Source organism: Bombus pascuorum, chromosome 2 (assembly GCF_905332965.1).
Source record: "Bombus pascuorum chromosome 2, iyBomPasc1.1, whole genome shotgun sequence".
Taxonomy (NCBI): Eukaryota; Metazoa; Arthropoda; class Insecta; order Hymenoptera; family Apidae; genus Bombus; species Bombus pascuorum.
In genome coordinates, this window is record NC_083489.1 from 11,607,327 (window position 1) to 11,627,247 (window position 19,921).

Below are 19,921 nucleotides of genomic sequence, written 5' to 3' on the forward strand. Positions count from 1 at the left end.
CGTGCGTCAATTGTTTACTCGCGAGAGGAAGTACAAAAGCGTGCTTCATTCCGGAAATCACTGTGACCGATCGATCGAATTGCTTTAAGACAGAACTAACAACGTGTTCGTACATTGGACTTGGAGAGATAATGAAATGCACGACGACGAAATGGGCGGGCGACTGCCTGTGTGCGAGTGTATACGTGTAGCGTAACGTTGGTCGCTTACGTTTATATAATGCTCGACCCGGGAAAGTGAGACCATTGAATCGTCGACTGTCAAAGAGGTACGCGTTCCTCGACACATCATCAACGACAACATGAAGCTCTGCCTGTCTGTTTTTCTCGTCGCCCTCGTGGCCGTCCTGCTGTTCTCCATCGGTAAGGAAACAGAGATCTAACGACCAAATCGATTAACTTAACGCTAGAACTACCAGATTTGTCAAAATAATAGTAATTTTTCGCTTTTGTAATTACTGAGGTAAAAATATAACTATGTATATTTATTACCTTTATTATATAATTATATTTATACCTATTTATTTCTATTGTGCTACTTTAATTATTATTATCCATGCGTGTATATTTCTACACAATATAATTATGTATATCTGTTATTTATTTTTGTATAGTTATATCGGCTTATTTATTTCCATTATACCATGTTAAATAAATATATTTACATTACTCGCAACACAGGTTGATAGTTATAGCGTTAACCAATATTTTGGCGATGGATTCGAATAAGTAATGTATCGCATGGTTTTATAAATCTAACAAATCGTTGCAATGTACATATTAAAAAGTAAATATTTCTTATATCAACGCCTGAAAGATGGTAACAATTCTACAAAAATAAATGACTTTAAGATCAACGAAGAGTCTCGACCTTACAAAGAATTTTCACTCGCTTCGTCACCCGGATATTATTTTGCAAACGGTAGGAGAAATCAAGGTAATTCGCTTCTCAGACTAGCCACTTTAATTCAACGCTATAATCTAAACACTTGCAAGATAATAGAAGCTGATAATCTGATAAATAATCTATTCTTAAATTGAATATAAGTATCTGAATAATTGTGAATTTTATCAAATTATTCACTTGTAGTACCTTCGATCTTTTTCGTTCGATGTTTAACTGTGATTTTACATTGTGGCGGCATGCAAGACCCATAAATAGCTACAAACTTCCATTTGATGGGACGAAGAACGAGTGGCTTTCTTTACCGCGACACAGCAACGTCCTGGTAAATTGAAATATTCGCCCCAGCGAGCCCGCCTCAACCCTTCCATCGTTTCGCTCGCTTCACTGACCTCATGTTCCATCGAAACTCTTCTGTCGATCGTACAAAATTTCGTCGCACGATGCCCAACCAATTACTTAAAGATCCTCAACAATAATAAGCTGATAATATTAATGTTCTATTTCCAGAGTATACAAACGCAAACAACATATGTCCTGAAGAGAATTGCCTTGAACCGAGGAAATGTGAGGATTGGGTAGTTGGTGCTACGTGTCCACAATCAGGTGACACATGTTGCAGCGTGGGTAAGTGTATTATTTGATCTAGTATGGTTTCTAAATAGAGCAGTTGAGGAACTTTCTGAAAAATGTGTCTATCTAGTTATTTTATTATAAATCTTTTATTTCGTTCACGTCACATGTACTTCATAATACAATGTATTAAATAAAGTAAAATTTGTTCGAGTTTCCTGATAAATATTTTCGATGAGCCTGTTTTCTAACTCAATAACTGAATTATTTTATGAAGATACAAATTATACAAATTTTCTTCATTATACAAATATAAAAAGAACAAGGTTCTTTAACAGCAATTATAATTATCGATCGAAACTTAGCTGATATTAGCAAACTAGAATTAATACTTCTAATCCAATTAAAATTCGAGTCACTGTTTCGTCTTATGGGACCTTTCTCCAGGAATCTCTTCAATTAGACTTGAACGAGGTAATAAATTATATCGTCGATTATCTAGAATTTTCGTACCTAAACGCAATAACTATAAGAGAAACAAGAATATTCATTTCCTCGGTTGGTTACTAATAAGCAGTTCGTGAAAGGAGTTTGACGTTAGGTTAGTTTGAAGCGTAATTTACGTATTTCCATCGTTTGCACGAGTTCTTTATTGATGTCCGCGAGCTGGTATGGAAACGGCACGCTTTCGTTTATTCCTGTCACGGTATAAAATACACACAGAAGACCGATGGTAATTATGAGGCAGTAACGATAACGTAACCGTGCGTTACAACTGGATATAGCAATTTCACGCTCGCCGGTACGGCACACACGCAACACCATAATTTCTACTGTGCCAAATCGAATACTCTCGAGATTCACTTTTGCGCGCCGTGAATTTCGAACGAACACGTCGACGAGTTAATTCATGCGTCACTGTGTCCGCACTTTCACGAAACATGTCGCTAGCCTACTACATCCAATCGGCTCTTTCAATTTTATTCCTCTTTAGTATTCATTCAATCTGTTCCTCTGCCCCATCTAATGTTTCCTTCAACTATTTCTTCATTCGATATTTAAAAGTGTAATTCATCGGACAATACGATACATGATTAGAAAATTTCCAATATGCATTATCGTGTCGCACGTGAATTTTAAGGACACAGTGAAGAGATATAAATTTTTTATCAATGTTTATTGTTAATTTTCTGATTATGATGCTATTTTATGAATAAAAAGGGGCATTATAATATAACATAAACGAGAAGAAAAATATTCTGTTAAAGTTTAAGCATATGAAACAGATAATCGACCGATAAAATATTTAGGTCGGTGTATAAACACGTATTTAATTCTTAGATGAAACAAAAAGAGAAAAATAGATTGTTTGTGATATACGCGTCAATAAAAGACAAAAATGTAACTTTTGTCGTATGATCTTCAAATTTTTCTTTCTGCAACATCTTAGCAGCTATATCATATCATAGAAGATTTCTTTACCACTGTCACGCATGAATATGTACGACCTCTTATTTATCATTTCAACCGACAGTTTTTAGAAACTCCTCACTGGCATGTCAAAAGTAGTATCGACTCAACAAAAAAGCAATCCGTTATCAAACGATCAATTCCCCTACAATTTCTACATCCTGTTCCACTGTATGAAAGAGACAATTTCTGTTCACAGTGAAATCGGAATATAGGACTCATTGCCGGCACTTCGGAGGCGAATGCTTAGACTACTGTAACCAGTTACTGCGTCAAGCAGCGGTCGATTGTCCAGCTAACAAAGACTGCTGCACGTTAGTTTAATCGATCAGGAGGGGAAAAACAGGCAACAACAAAAGGCCTGTCCAACGTCTGGATCGTAGTGTTAATGTAAGCGATTAGTTTCGACATCAGCTGCGGCTCGTATCTGATGCGAACGTAATATCACGCGATGTGACGCATCTGTTCCGTAGAACGGTAGAAAACCGACTTAATTGGTTTTACAATTACAACGGTAAATGCGTGGCGTGTGGGCTAAGCCCGTATAACGAATGAAAAATGGCGTACGCCGCGTGATAATTGCGAATACGCGGCCTGTCGCACAGATGTGGCACTCGTCTGCGTGAAATTAGTGCAAATGTGAAAACGTTGGCTCTCATACGTCGTAAATGTTCGCGGTGACTCGATGCATTCGTTTCAACGCCGAGAGAAGACTATAACATGTAAAACGCTACATGGTCACGAGGAGGAAAAGTGTTTATAATAAAATATTCGTATCTGACAGACAATGTGGAATTTACTCCTTTACTCTAGAAATTGTTCACCTATTATCGCCAGTCAATGGCTACGATTTATCGTTGTTTGCGTAAGAGATTTTTATAATTAGATCATTAAAGATATAACAAGGACATAGGGTGTGTATATATATATATAGCTTTTTATGCTACGTAAGACAAGGCATTGGGGCAATGAACGTTTATCGCATTATTGATCGTATTTTTCTGATAAAGTAGCAAACAATAATATGATATCCTTGACCGATATTTCCGGTTGTGAAATTATTATCTGTGATCAATGTCTACATTTTAACATCTTATTCACGAGGTCGGTAATTATCGATAAATTGAAAAGCATTGTTTAATGTCACGAAACGAAAGAAATAAGATTATAAAATATGAAAATTTAAATAATGTTAAACTTAAGATAGTACATGAAATAAACAAGTTTCAAAAAACCGACAGATATTAATATATCTCCACAAAATGATTATCAAACATCGTATCGTTGCACAATAATCGCGTCGATATAAATCCAACGCGAGGGACAGCGAGGCACTGAAAAGAAACAGGAAGGACGCGCAAGAGAGTAAAGAGAAGCAGGAAGAAATAAGAAATGGATAGGAGGGGTACGCGTAGCTGCAGGCAATGCAGGCAGGACATTTGATGGTGCAGAAACGCACGCACAGGAGATTTAGAGTCGTGTTGGTCAGCCCTCGAGCAGCTACTCGGAGAATCGTGTGCGGAAGAGAAAGAGAAGACGCCAGAGGCTTCTCCTATCGTTGGCCATCTTTGCTCGCGAGATAAGAAACCCTGGAACGGTGACGCCTTCGTTAATACGAATTAACGTTATAAAGTGTTGGCGTCTAAAACGAAAGATTATTTGAATGCTAAGATGTATTCTTCATCTACGATCGAAAAGAGATGAAGAAGCAAGAAAGAAGAGGTACCTTGCCCGAGGCGAAGCACGAGGAACATGTGACACTAAATATAGAAACATGCCACGGACGAGACCGAGGAATTCTCCGGAAGGTAACGAGAGAAACATCCTCGTTTCGATAAAATAGAATTAAATGACAGATAGTAAAGAAATTGCGGGCAAGAAACGGATTGGTATATCGATGATTTACTACGTTAGAAGCGATGCTTTTTCTAAGAAGAGTGCATTTCATTCAGCCGGAAGCGGAAATGTGTACCATATTATCGTGATGGTAGCAATGCTTGAGTTGGTAATGGGTAGATGGCGAGTTTTCATGAAAAAATTTCAAGGTACAAAAACGTATGGATTGCACATAATAGGCGAAAATATGTAAAATACTCGAAGATACTGGTTGGATCTTTTAGTAACTAGGAACATCCACAGTTAAGCAATAGTATAATATTTATTTTGAATTACTATAAAAGAATACGTAATTTGGACTTAGTATCGTTTTAAATGTTTTATAAGAAACAATTCTTTAGAAACAAATCTTGATTTCTACGTTACATGACTCCAGCAAAATGTAAATCAGAGAACAATGATCGCTTACGACAAACTTTTCACATTCGCTCGAAACGACTTCATCCTCGATCCAATATCATCTACGAAATACCAATTCCTCGAACTCCATAAATTCTCTCCCAAATTTTCCCATAACTAATCCCGGATTTCCAAATCACCAGACCCAAAATACGTCCTCATAACGTGTTCCCTCCCACAAACCACGAAATGACGCGAAGAAGTTGGAATTATCAAGACGAACGCGAAGAGACGAAGGTAAGTAGAGAAACGGGAAGAGAGACGAGACGAAGACGAGGACGAGGACGACGAAGAGGAAGATGATGAAGAAGAAGTACACCTTGCCCGGAGCACTGCAGGCAGATGCCAGTACGTTGGTACGTGTACTTACATATACACACGTAAGAGCCGTTTCGGTTAGCCCGGGGGCGAAGGCGCGGAATCATGCAGCGTAGAAGAAGAAGGCCCCCGCCTCGCCCCCCGGCCCCCCTGCGTTGTGTGGAAGATGCCCCCGAGGGTAGACGCGGAGGTGTACCCCACCACGAAGTACAGCGGAGCAACGGTCGTTCCGCTGCGGGCACGGAAACGAGAGGAGATAGCGGCGAGCTTCGTGCGTCCTCTTCACCCCCGTCTCCGCCTGGCGGCTCTCCGCGGGCAGAAAGGGTGAAGGGCGGAGGGCATCGTCGAGGTGGAGGGATTCACGGTGCCCTCCGGACATTCAACGAGACAATACGCTCTGTGAAGCCTGCGGCGACTTCACGGCGGACCACGGCTCCTCTTCTCCTGCTTCCCTTCTTCGTCCTCTTCCGTCTTCCCCTCTGCCTGTCGTCCTCGTTCCTCTACCCTTTCTCGTATCGCACTTTCAGTCCCTGCTACGTTATACCTCCTACCAATAGTATCGCGGCTCGTGTTTCATCGTTTTAACCGCGTACGTTCGCGGTCTCCTCACACTATAGAGAAATCTGATTCTTTTTATTACGGAAACAGATTCCGAGTCTTGAGCCATCTTTTTTTTTCTTAGAAATTGAGAAAAGATTCTGTAACAGTGGTTACGTTATAGATGTAGATCGTTGATTATGGTGTGAGTTTGTATGGATTTTGACGATTTTGATGATTTTGTTAATCGTGAGTATATTCTTTTGTATCTAGATTTATCTATAATTATGGCAAAACGGAAAGCTTGTTGCGTATACTAACAGAAATCTAAATATACGAAAAAGGTAATCTAGAGGAAATGCTCTACGTTCCATCCAGTTTAACACTTAACCAGTGTGACGCGGATCATATGATATACTCTCTTCCACACGTTTACCATTGTTACTGTCGGAATATTATTCGCATGAAATTTTTCACATTGGAAATTCTACGTTTGGTATCCTTAAATTACGAGTTTGACTTTCCAGTTGTTAGTCAAACTTCTGATTAACTTTTTACTCATCGCTTATTTATCAGCGATCTGACCTCACCAATTCAGAGTAGAAAAGTTGCATAAAGGATGGAGGAAATGTAGTTCGCGAAAGATGGATAAGGGACAGCGAGCTCGTCATTTTACAAGAGATGGTAACGAGGATTACGATTAGGAGAGCGCGGAAAGTTTGTCCCTGTTTCTGCAGGGCGGAGAAACTACCGGCGCTGCTGCATTTCGTCTTTCGATGTAATAAAGTGCAGCACGGCCTCGAGTCGGGGTAGCTTCTCGTTCGTTCCGCCGCTCTATATTTGTCTTTCCTTCTTTTCCCTGGCCCTTTCCCTCGGCCTTTCTCGCCCTCCACCTTTTCGTTCGCCTTGTATGCTCGCTTGGAGGGAGTAACGATGCCCTGGGGCGCGCCTCCGCGGCGCGGCTCCGCGGTAACGATAAGCAACGAAATGAAATATTAATGAAGTACCTGAACGCGCGACCATTTTTCGCGGGCGTCTCACAACCGACGCCTCGGGTGTCGAAGAAAAAGTCGTCTGGCTCGAGGGGTGGGTTCACGAGGATCATCGTCGTCGTCGTTGCTTGAAATAGAAAAAACGGCGAACGGTTGGGAGAAAGAAATGAGAGAAACTGCTGACGAAAGCGTGTTTCGTTTCTAGATAAAAGTAATTGATGACTCGGTCAGATTTTATTCGGCGATCTTTCAGAAGGTGAAGAAGCGGGTAACTCCGTGTTTCTTGTTGCGAGTTTCTTTCCTTGACATTCATGTACTATGAAGATTTATTGCAGAAGCACTTAGAGAAACTATTCATTAACATAACATACATACGTAATGAGTTGACTGCCGATTTTTATGGATTCATGAAAATGAGGGTTTAAAAATGCAGAGGATGAAAATGTACCGTGGTTTATAATATTTAACAAAATGGTTATTTACGTAGGTTGAATTTTTTAAATTATACGCATGAAAACTATGAATTACAAACTATGAGTATACTTGAAAATACTTGAACGACACCAAATATTTTATTATCGTGTGGAGTACATGGGTATTTCATAACTCGGGAATTCGTTTCAATAATAGATAAGAGACACGAAAATACCGTTAATTTCCTCTTAATAACTATCTATCTAAACATAAAAATATTATTACACATCGCTAGATTGCAGCTTAAATAAATTGAACAGCATTAAGATAAAAACGACAAAAAAGGGAACAATTTAATACGACCTTTTTCCTCGATGATTTCTTACCTGGATGCAATTATCCATCTACATGGACATGGCTAACATGGATTCGTCAAGGAGAACGCGGATCGCTTGTGAAAGGGTTAATCTATCGCGATATATCATTCGAGCACCTGGCTGGTCGTCGCGTCGCGCTGTGCAACGTCAATCAGTGACACGTCGATCGATGTTTTTTTGCACGCGAAGCGTTCGCTCAATAATAATTAACGACCGACAGTCGCATTTCCAATTTAAAAAATCTCACAACCGCCCGTAAACTGTCATTTGCATCGATCGCGCCTTTAAATGTGCTTCGAAACGTGTTTGACTAAAGTTTCTCTTTGGAAGAGACAGGTACACGTATGTAAGTGGTGAGAAAGGAAGAGAGGAAGGATAACGACGATATGAGAAAAGCAGCTGATAAACGAAACTTTAGACACCCCGAAAGAGGCATGCAGGGCCAGGTAACCAGGAACAGGATACGCGATAACCCGGGATCTCGACGCGAACAGCCAGCTAATTCGCCGAAGCCGCGTTTTCGCGAACAATGCATGAAAATAACCCATTGCACACTTTTACCACGGTGGTTCATGTCAGCGTGGTTGCATTTGCGATGAATGCGAGATACCCCGGGCAATTCCCTAATTGCAGTGAGAGGCAAACGAAGCGGGAAAGAGAGAACGAGATGACCGCGGCGCTGAAGGGAAAGAGAAGGTGAGATCTAGAGAAGGACGATATGGAAAAGGTGAAAGAGAGAGAGAATGTTATCCGCTGTTCTCAGCGATGCTTCGAGCGCTCCAGAATACACCAGAATTCTCTCTCTGTCTCTCCGCGAAGCTTCGCGGAGCATGCCACTCTACATTCACCTTCCTACTCTCTTTCTGTCTCTGTCTCTATTTCTATAACCAGCAATCCTATCCTCTTCGTCCCTCTATCTCTCCCTTTCGCGACGTGTGCAAGAGCTTCGAAGCGCTCGAACGCCCCCGCGAGCCAACACGGGCCAGCGCCTTCTTCGTGTATCACCGTCTCGCTCGATCTTCACGATCTTCACGAGTCGCCCCGGGACCCGACTGCCTATAAGCAGACTTCACGGACGGAAGAAAAGGGAACGGGCTGCTTTACCAACGTTTCCTCGGCTGCCTTCCACCGCCGATTCTCCGCTGTTACTGTTTCTCTTCTCATCGTTCTCCTCGTCCTCGTCTTCGTTTTCTACGTCATTGCTTCTATTTCTTTCGATCCTTCGTCTTAATCGTGATAAAACGGTCACGTGGTTGTAGCTCGGTACGAAAAGTATCGTTCCGCAACGATCGCGATACGGTCTTTGGATAAAGATTAATTCTACGTATTCGTTGGTCTCCCGAAGGAAATTTATCGAATCGTATTATCATTTTCAATTTCCGTCGATTTCTAAAACAAGCACAAGATCAGCACACGGAATAACGATTTCAACCGTGCTATACGTTTCAATGTGCACATCGATGGTATTATTGAATTTTCCATTCGAATTGTTTTTAATAACCCGGCATTCGAATGAGGCAAAATTATCCCTGTGCGGTCTTCTGTAAGAGCAGTGAAAAAACATTTCGAACCACCGACCAATACCTATTTATTCAAATTCATAAAACGTGATATACTTTGCGTATATTTTTAAAAAATAAAAATGGAAGTAGAGAATAAAGCGTATAAATACAATGAAAAATAAAATTAAATATAAATCTGTTCTCGTCTATCCAGCCTGTTTTCGTTCCTCGCTCTTCTTTTCTATCCTGAACACGATCGTTTTATCAGAGTGTAACGATCTGGAAATAAACGATAACCCAATTAATCACGCTACTTCGTTTGTTGACATCGATTCCGCCCGCACGATTGCTCGGATAATACGATCGGATCGGTGACCACAATCGCGATATCAAATCGTCGAACCAAATCATTGGAAACTATCATTGGCGCACGAATCGGTTGGAAGTCGGGTCGATGAAGCTACACGGTGAGATGGCTACCTGCAACGAACGTAATTACCGCTCGGTTCCAGCGAAGGTGAGGTCGAGGCGAGCAGACAAGCCAAAGGGGCGAAAGTTGGCGGAGTACCGTGACGCATTTTCGTTTAACAAACCGATAAAAGTTTTCTGCTTATTTGATAATCTCGCAGGCTACTTTTATCATAACCGAACCTTTTACCATAGATTGTGAGCTGGTCGTTGCGCGTCGCGAGGAAACGCCAAACTTTGACGCCTAGCCGAGTAAATCTTGTTTGCCACGTAGGGAAAAGCGTACAGGACGATAAATACGCGAACGGAGCAAAGCACGTGAGTTTAAAAGCACGGCGTGGCCCGCCGGTGATGGTTAATGGAGTGGTTATGGGAGAATTATTAGACGAGTGTGTGAGATTAATTGCGGTTAAGCCTCCTCGTTAAACTCACCGAACAGATTGAATTATAGCCGTCGGTGACGATAAAATAAACCCGCGTTATTACACTGTAATTTTCTTCGCCCGTGGATAGGTTGTTTCCTTTGTCGAAATATGCTTCTCGTTCTCTTTATCCCAGAATGAGAGGACGAAGCTTTCGTTTCGCCCGACGCATTGTGCATCTACATCTGGCGCATTAATCAGAGTTCCCGTTATCAGCTGTCGTTACGAACGAAAACGATCCGACCGCAACGATCGAGCCCGGTAGAGAAATTGAAAAGCGAATGGGAAACGTAGAGGAGAGAAAAGACGAGATGCTCGACAACTTTCAAACTTTCTGACCTCGAACAAACTTCTGCCTTTCTCCCGGCAACTTTAACCCTTAAAGCTGGGCGAACAACGAGGCCAGAGTGACGTCCCTCGTGTAACTTCAAGTTCGAACGCGGATTATTGGAAATTCGATCGTACACGAGCATCGACTTTAACATGCCTTCGTCGGTGGATAACGAACATGGGGGAAATTATTGAAATTCACGGGGTCATTAGTCTGATGCGGTCCACTCGCATGCGAATAACAATGTGCCGGCGTGATTCTGCGCCACTGATCACATTTATATTCATTTTATAATGGCTGCAAAATTATTAATGCGACGCACGAGGTAAAACAAAAAACAAATCGTAAATACGTAAATTATACGACCATCCTGCCTACCGTAATAATATAATTATACGGTGCCTTCCGTCGATGCGCGAACTGCCTTTCGATACAAATTTTATACCGATTCCACGCGCCCATCGAGATCGTGACGATTCTTCACGCAATCCACAACCTCCATCCTGACGCCGGGAGGATAAAACGGAACCAGAGATGATCTTCGATCGACGATCAAAACGATCATGCGGTCCCAGTTTTATACGTGCATATATCGCAAGATGATTCTCTTCTAACATAATAGCACGATCACGATCGTTCTGACAAGTTGTTATCATTCCGACATGGCGTGTCTGGAAACATATGTGGCTTCTGGCTTCCACTAATCCGCCTCCGTTGCATCGTATGCTGAGTAACCTTTAACTTCCACGATATATTACACATGCATCCCTTTCCCAAGTATTAGAAAATTTTGAGTTCGAAAAATGAATTAAAAATGAGTATTCCACTTCATGAAACGATTATATAATTCATGATTATTCCATTTTTCTTTATCTTTATTCGTTGGCAACTGTTAATTTGCATCTGATTAATTGAATTTATCGTTTCCTTGATATTATAAATCAAATGTCACATTTTATATAAGTGATTTTTAACAAAAACTATCCTAATACTTACGAACAATAAGGTACTATACGTATACTTGTGTTACGAAAAGGCCAGTCACCTGGACGGGCTAACTCATCCCAACCATAGTAACTTATCTTTACAAAGAAGGACCGAAACGAAACGCCGTAAACCTCTCGCACGTGCGTATATATCATCCTCGATCTTATCGTACGTCGAGTTCGAAACCTCGCTGTATACGCCACATGCAACTGGTGTCTCCAAGACACGGATCCCTCTGCCAGGACTTTAGAAACCATGAATTGCACGATTTGCACCGCAATAGCGAATCATACAGGAATTCGTGATAGGTTTCGTGAGGACGTATAGCAGAGAAAGAGAGAATGAAAGAGAGCCTAAAGGCGCTTAATAAACGTTATTGGCGGGGCCCTGGTCGCGCTAGGTGGGAGTAAGGCCCAGAGCACATCCCACGGCCATCTATGGGAGCCGCCTGCCTTTTCTCAGGGAGCGTTCGATGACTTACGTAAGTCTTACGAACGCGGGACGAAGATGGAAACGATGGCCAAACGAGGATAACTGGCTGACGACGAAGAAAGAAAGTAAAGGGGGGTGAAAGAGAGAAAAAGGGGCATCGCGAGGCAGACTCGAAGAGAAGGAGCCCGGGGGCTGTCTGGAATCTTCTCAAAATGATTCACAGCCTCCGGTAATTTACATTCGCTTGCGTGGGTGATCGTCGGAGGCTCGGTATCCGGGGATCGAGGGGGAGTAGTAGGTGGGTGGCAGGAGGGGGTGGTCGGGGGCCGCCGGCCATACTCCTCTCTTTGCCGACTGCCATCGAAAAGGTTAAACATACACCCACAAGAGGTCACGTAACCAGCCAAGAGAAAGACCAGCTACCTTCCTTCCTTTCCCTTCGACCACGGTGGCATACATACGTGCGAGCACCGTGCACGCTCGACACCGATGCACATCGCGAGGACCAAAGTAGAAAACCAGGTGGAAGGGTGAATACTTCGATGGATACTGTATTTTGAATCTGTAGCCTCGATGAGGATTAATTTCTTTTTTTCGTGCAAGTGTGAGATCTGAACGTGAGGTTTTTGGAAATTTTGAATCCTCGATGATAGAAAAACAGACGAAGAAGTAGAAGGGTGAATATTTGAGTGGATATAGTATCAGTGAAGATCCTTCTCTTTTCTGAAAGCTGAAATTTCTAAATATTTGGAACCTTTGACAAGAATGAAGGATAAGTGGAGGAAAATGGTCCTCATAATAATTTTAAATCCATGGGCTCGTCGAGGATCGTTCTGTATTTTGCGAAGCTGAAATAATGTCAGACAAAGGATCCTTTTTACTTCGAATTTAATGCTTCCAACTCGTGACTTAATTCGATGGACCGCCAAAAGTCATCCTGTTAACGTTTTTTGGCCATCTGAACCGTTCCAAGGGATCCTCAAGTACTCAATCTGCCCCTTTGAAGAACTTGATGTCTTCATCCTGACATACCCGTTACAGACTTCGAATCTACATGAAGATGGACAAATTACTATGATATAATCTTCTTTGTACAACATGGTTTCCTTAGTCATTTAGAAATCAAAGACTAAAATAGCCCCATCAGTGACTGCGTACATAATGATCATGGTTACACGGCAAACAGAAAGGAAAACGTCAGTTAGCGCTTGACTGGATCTTCGAGCTCGTAATTAACCGCAAGATTGAAATTAATAACGCACAATCGTTCGTACCGAGACGTTCCTTGAAGACAAAGGATTCCACGATCGAACAAGCATTCAATCATCGTTTGTTTTTCCACGATGCACCGTCAAGCCGAGCATACCAAACTGGACAACTCCAAAAGGTACACACCGCGTAGGAGTCACGTCGTGGTTCGTTACGAGGCAGAAGTCGATAAGCATCCAATAAAGTATCGGTTTCAGTGCGTTGCATCGAAGTGTGACGTTTCACGGCGATCCGTGCTCGATGGATACACACCCACCCGGTTCAAGGTAATTTTCCACAGACGAGGATTTGCATATCAACGGGAAGCGAGATGCACGCGCTCGCGCAGAAACACTCGCGTCCTATATCCTAGTATTAATTGCTCTGTCTTGCATGGATAACATTTTCTATCTCGATTCTTCGTGTTAACAGAACTCTCACAGCCGTTAGAGGACAGAAAATGAGATATGAAGAGAAAGGAAAAATAAATAGGACGGAAACAGAAGACGAAGGAAGATGGAAAAAGAAGATGAGGAGAAACAGAATAGCGAGACAGAGAAACGGAGATAAAAACAGAAAGGAACAAAGTGGAAAGAAAGAAAGAGACAGAGGTGGCTCACCAACCGAGGCTCTCGCCTTGGGCACGACACGACCCGTTTCAAAGACACGTAGGGCCAAACCAGAGGGCAAAGGGGAGGAGGGAGAGAGAGCGACTTCTCCCTAAAATATGCGGACCCACGGGCAACACTCGGACTCTCCTCGTTACATCCTGCTGGACGCCTCAGGCGTATACTGGTCCGCCATGCCGGCAGTCTGTATATCGTATGATACAAAAACATCACATTATTTTCATCTTTCTTCATCGTAGCAATCGTTGTCTCTGTTCTACGCTCTGTCGTTCGTCTCTTTTCTTGCTTTTCTCCGCGGACGAAGGCAAGAATGCCTCGGGGCATGTGACCACCATTATGCCTGCCTTCCTACTCCTTCTCCACCTCCTCCTCATCGTCCTCCACCGCCTCCTACTCCTTCTGGTCTCTGTGCCCGTACTCGCCACTCGGTGTATCCTTCTTCCCTCATCTCGTCCTTCCTCGAGAATTACACATTCGAAAGAACCATTTGAGAGATACCAGTCGCGAGACCAACGATTAATTACGCGTTCGACACCCGATGCTTTTCTTTTAGAGGCGACTCCAGCCAGGATTTCTAAATACAGGGTGCGCCGTTAGAATCCGGACAAAAGAAGTTTTGTGCAGAAAGTTGTTTATTTAAGTCAATACACAAAAACACATGAAAATGTTGTTATATCTCATTTAAAGGGTCCTTGCTGAGAACTTTTATTCTATGTAACCACCCTCTGCCTCTATGACCTGCTCTATTCTTGCTCTAAAGCGCGAGCACGCTGACTTCAACTGGTCGCGTTTAATTGTCGCGAATTCTGACTCGATAGCAGCTCGTAGGGAGTTGACGTTGGGGTGCCTGCATTTATTAGTTTGTCTCTCGATAACGCCCCACACGTAATAGTCCAATGGGTTTAGGTCGGGACTGTTAGGAGGCCAGAAATCTTTCGACCAAAACATGTCCACATTGTCAGAGAGCCAATTTTGAACAAGATGACTTGTGTGAGCAGGTGCGCCATCTTGTTGAAATAAATACGGCCTTCCAGAAGCCGTAATTTCCATCCACGGCTTTATTACTGTCTTCAGGACCTCCAAATAAACCTCCTTTGTGATTCTTTCGCCTTTTTGGAAGAAGTGCGGAGGCATGACGTCGCCCTCACTTGAGACAACGCTCAAAACGTGAACACTTGCTGGAAATTTGGTTTTGCCCACAACAAAATTAAATTACCGTCGATCTTGGGTAGCTAAAGAATTTTATAATTTCGACCGGCGTTCTCCCGGCGCGAAGACTTTCTATAATCGCCGCTCTTCTATCGTATTCCGGGTTTTGCTTAACGAGTTCTGTCATTTTGAGGTTATAGAAGACTTATTGACATATTTAACTAACTTCAGAGTCAATCAGCACAAACATCTGAATTCTAATATGGTGGGAACTACAAATTGAATTCTGTCCGAATTCTAACGGCGCACCCTGTAGGTAATGTTTTTCAATTAAACGAATTGGATGATTGATTATGCTAACAACGTCCATTTGTCATTTAATCTGTTCAGTCATTCGGTTACGATATTCCTCACACTGCTTAAATCATGGATTTCGCGTTGGGTTTTGCGCTAATTTTACGACCTTCATCCGTATGTATTAGGTATTTTATCTCCACTACTATTCTTTGTATACACCAGAGAAGTCGCTTTATATGATAAATAAATGGTAACAAATAAATAAACCTAATCTTGGATGCGGAGATCTGTGGTGTACAAGATGAATTATGGAAGAGGACCAAAGTCTTCGATGAATCCCTTTACTTGAATAAATAAATAATCAACGCTCCTTGCTTCCAATCTTGAAAGTTATACACATTCGTATATCCATATTTTAAAAACCTCTTTTCATTTGCTTATCGTACAATACCATTATAGTTCACCTCTACATGATGACACTGCTTACTCGTAGCGATAATTGCTTTCCAATGTCCGAAAATTGAAAACTATTACGTAATAAATTATAATTTTTCTCTGTCAGAAACAAACGACATTCTAATTATAAAGATTCGAACGAACTTCTCGAACGTTCAAAGTGTTATTTTCTCCGGTCGTTTTCACGGAGCGTGACATTTAATAATATTTTATAAAAAGATAATTAAACGTGTAATGGATTATCGACAAATCATACAAGCGAATTTTATGAATTCACGACGCTCGTGGTCGTAAAATACGAGGTTTAATGACGTCTAAACGTGTCCCGTACGTTAAGCGTCAATCTTTTTCCCAATGAGCTTACCAGACGGACAAATGAATACCGTATACAACTATCAATCTATTAGGCTAGTGGAAAAAGCTAGATACCAAGATAAGTAATAAATCGACGTGGATGCACGTGATTCCGTAAAACTAGCGGTAAACGGTGTTCGTTTTAGTCCATTAGAAAGATAACGCAACGAGTGAAAGCACTGGATGCAATCGAATGGACGAGTCGAGTGCGTATCTGTTCCCTCTTCTTGCGATCTCCACCGATATATATCTATCGGTGAATTGTGACGATCGGCTAGCTCGATCGATCGATCCATCACCGTGGACGGTAGTTGATTCAGAATACATTCGTCTCTTCGCGCTCAAAAAGAACGAGCATAGAATGTTATCCGTTCGAATCATCCCGTCGATGCCATTTGTATGTTTTTATGGATGAGATAATCGATCAGCCAAGCAAGATCAGAGAAATGAAGACCACAGAGAAGATACGCAATAGGTTTATTTTTGTCAATTTTCTGGTTTTTGTGTAAGACATACGCAAGCAAAATTGATTAATTCCATCAAGGTTAATTCGTTTCATTTCCGACACTAATTGGGTAATTTAAATTTCAGGAAAACATAGAACTTCTGACTTACATTCCATGATCCGTAAAATTGAATATGCCTGTACACAACGTTCCAGATCTACTTAACGCGGATCGAACTAGTACTTGCATAAATTTCAAGCTTACAATGACTCACACAGTCCACCGAGAGAAAAAACTAAGTAGTACAAAACTGTCTTTATTCGTGCTAATTAATTCCCTTCTCGTTGGTTTCCATTGCCTCTTTATGGTACTCTTTAGACAGTTTCTTTTCACGCTGTACTATAAGACTGGTGTAAAAACAAATTAAAAATCTCTCACAATGCAACTATAAATAATACGGGTACATTGTTAAAACATACAGACATAAAGAAGTATATATTAATGATTAATTAGCAACCAGAAGATCCAAAAATTCATCAGGTTTCCCAGCCTTATCTTTCTTATCAACAGTACAGTCTTTCAGCGATTAACTCAACAAGACCACTCGAAAGTGTCAATATCCATTCATCCGAATCGCATGGTTAAAAATTCGCAGAAAACTACCACAAACTTCTACATCAGAAATATTTTCTTATCAACGAAACAGTATTTCGGCGACTACCTCGGAATAACCAAAAGTGTCAATATCCATTCGTTCGATCGCGTGGTAAAAAATCCTGAAAACGTCGGACCATTTCCTCGAACGATTTCCCGTTTGACGAAGATGGCATCACGTTGAATCACGCGAGTCGATTCTCCACGTTGGTTTAATGCGTCCTGTCGATTCGTTCTCAAGCGCTCCTTCGACAGGCTTTCGCGGTCTCGACGGTGGATAATCAGGGCCGTGAACGACTGCAAAAAGCCGTGGACAAAAACGAACCGTGGACGTCGATCGGCGAACATTTCGAATGTGCCTCGAAATGGCAAACTAACCCTCTCCTCCTCCTCGCTTTCCCCCTTCTTCCTTCGCATTTCGTTGTCCAGAACCGTGACTCGATCCACCGTTACGTATACGAGCGTCACTTTGTCCCTGACGAAGTTAGCGTTTACGTATGCGAGCAGCATCGTCCGGTGGGTTTGGAAGTGCCCGGGGCATTCTGGAACGATGTTGTCGGCCGTGGCCGTTTTAGCCCCGGGCAACACGAATACGACAGACACCGAAGCCGAGCCGAGGCATGGTTCCCTTTATATCGGCCCTCGCCAACTGCCCCATTATTCTCGATGGCCGATGGCCAATCGTATCGGCGAAGTACCAACTGTAACTTTACGAGGACGAAGTCCCCGACATCGCAGGCCCGCTTGGAAAAGCTCCAGCTGTGGCTCCGACGAGCCTCCGAAACCCGTTAAAACCTTGTACGTGGAATTCTGTTTATTTTACCTTTTACAATTTTACCTCGACCACGAGGCTGATTTTCCAAAGGTATATGCTGTATTTTGGAGGCATTTCGCAAATGGGAATTCGATAGGATGGATCGTTGGTTGTAAGGAATTGGAAATTGCTTTGTGAAATGACGTTTGTATACGGTGTTTGGTAAACTGTTTGGAATGGCAAGCAGTAGTATAGAAGATCTTGAAAGGCTTCGACTTTTGGACTCCTCTTAATATATACACTAGTGATCAATAAGTAAGACTGCAGACTCAGTGAATCGAAGAATTCAAGGAAATTTTGCTAGGAAATTTTCTGTTTAAAAAAATCTGTTAAAAATATACGTCGTATTATTCTCGGCAAATATTATATTTGCTTTCCCTACTTATTGTTTGCTCAGTGTTTGCAGCTGTAGCATATAATTTCATTGGAAAAGAATCGTGTCTGAAGCACCCCTTGTTAAATTAGAAAACTCTAACAAAAATTATCTTACTATTATCTCAAAGAAGTTCTTTACTTAAAACACCGTCGGACTAAAAAAAAATAGCTATATTACCTCAGAAAATCATTTACTCAAGTTAATTGGAAATTAATAACGAACTTGGCAGAAGTTTCGTTTCAACTTTTTAGTCTGTAGCGTGGATAATACTAGCGAATGAAAGGAGAAGACTAGAAAGGGTTAAGGATAACAAGACGTACACAGGTGTATTTAATAAAGGAAGTGGAAGATAGTCGATCGACAGAAAGTCGAAGATTATCCCTTCCGAGGATTAAACGCTACAGACGGCCCCGAAGGGTATCGATCCAGTTTTCGTATAAATCTTCGGGACAACTTACTCTCCCGGACGAGTAATTTCAATCGTGAAATCATCGATTGCTTTTATTCACACCAATCATTCTCAAACGCGACAATATCGCCAAGCACGCCGGTAATGACGGACGTCGAATGCTTCTTGTGGGATAATTTATATAGCGTGCAATTACCGCGACTCCCCTGGCCCGAGTTAAAAAGGTAAATGAACGGGTGAGTACGACGAGAGCCAGGCATAGCGTGCATACTAAATATCTCATTAGTTAACTTAAAGGTGGACTCGCAAATTATTGTTATTAGTATAACGTTAAGTGCGAGGCGGTAATAAACGGGAGGCGCATAGATAGCACCGTTTATCTAAATTGTTTATCGAGCAAATTATTTCTCCAGGTGGAAAAATTACACGACGCCGAGGTCGCAATCACGAGGACGTAACTTATCGCGCGAGTCTGCCGTTTCCGCCTCTTTTTTGCCCGTTCGATCGAGCCCGCGCGAACGTTATGCCTGAAAAAGTCGATCGAGACGTTAAATACACGAGCAGAATCTCGTACGCTCTATATCGTTAAGCCTGTTACAAGGGTCTCTCGGCAAATACGAACGTGAAAGAGCCATCGACAGCACGAACTGTGCAAAAAAGACGAAACGAATTGATATACGGACGACGAATACCTACGTCCGCGTATAAGAAGAACCGAAGCGTGCTCCGGGCGCTTATCAAAAGAGAAACGCCTCGGGAAGAAGAAAGGAGGGGAGTACTGAAGAAATAGAACGAGGAACAGGATGACGAACGCGATAATCTAAATTAAAGAAGCTAGACATCGGATTAAGGGATCGAAACACCGAGGAGATACCTCGGGCAGGAAACGGGATGAAGTTGTTTCTCCGTTGATTAAATTTCATTTGCATCGCAACAAAGTTGCTCGGCTATCTACCGAGGTCTCGCCACCTGAGCAAATAAAATTGAAATTATATACATGAACGATAGAGAATAAAAATGTTTACATATGGATGTCGATCGTTATGATGAATCTAACGCACAAATCGA

The 19,921-nt window shown here is 42.0% G+C and overlaps 1 protein-coding gene across 1 annotated transcript; it reads left to right on the forward strand.

Moving 5' to 3' along the window:
• The first annotated feature begins 202 nt into the window (after positions 1-202).
• LOC132916498 (uncharacterized) lies at positions 203-3,734 on the forward strand. The gene is made up of 3 exons (XM_060976559.1): positions 203-362; positions 1,414-1,530; positions 3,146-3,734. Exons 1-3 carry the CDS (start codon positions 302-304, stop codon positions 3,268-3,270), a joined length of 303 nt encoding a protein of 100 aa, XP_060832542.1. The 5' UTR covers positions 203-301; the 3' UTR covers positions 3,271-3,734.
• Positions 3,735-19,921: the final 16,187 nt, after the last annotated feature.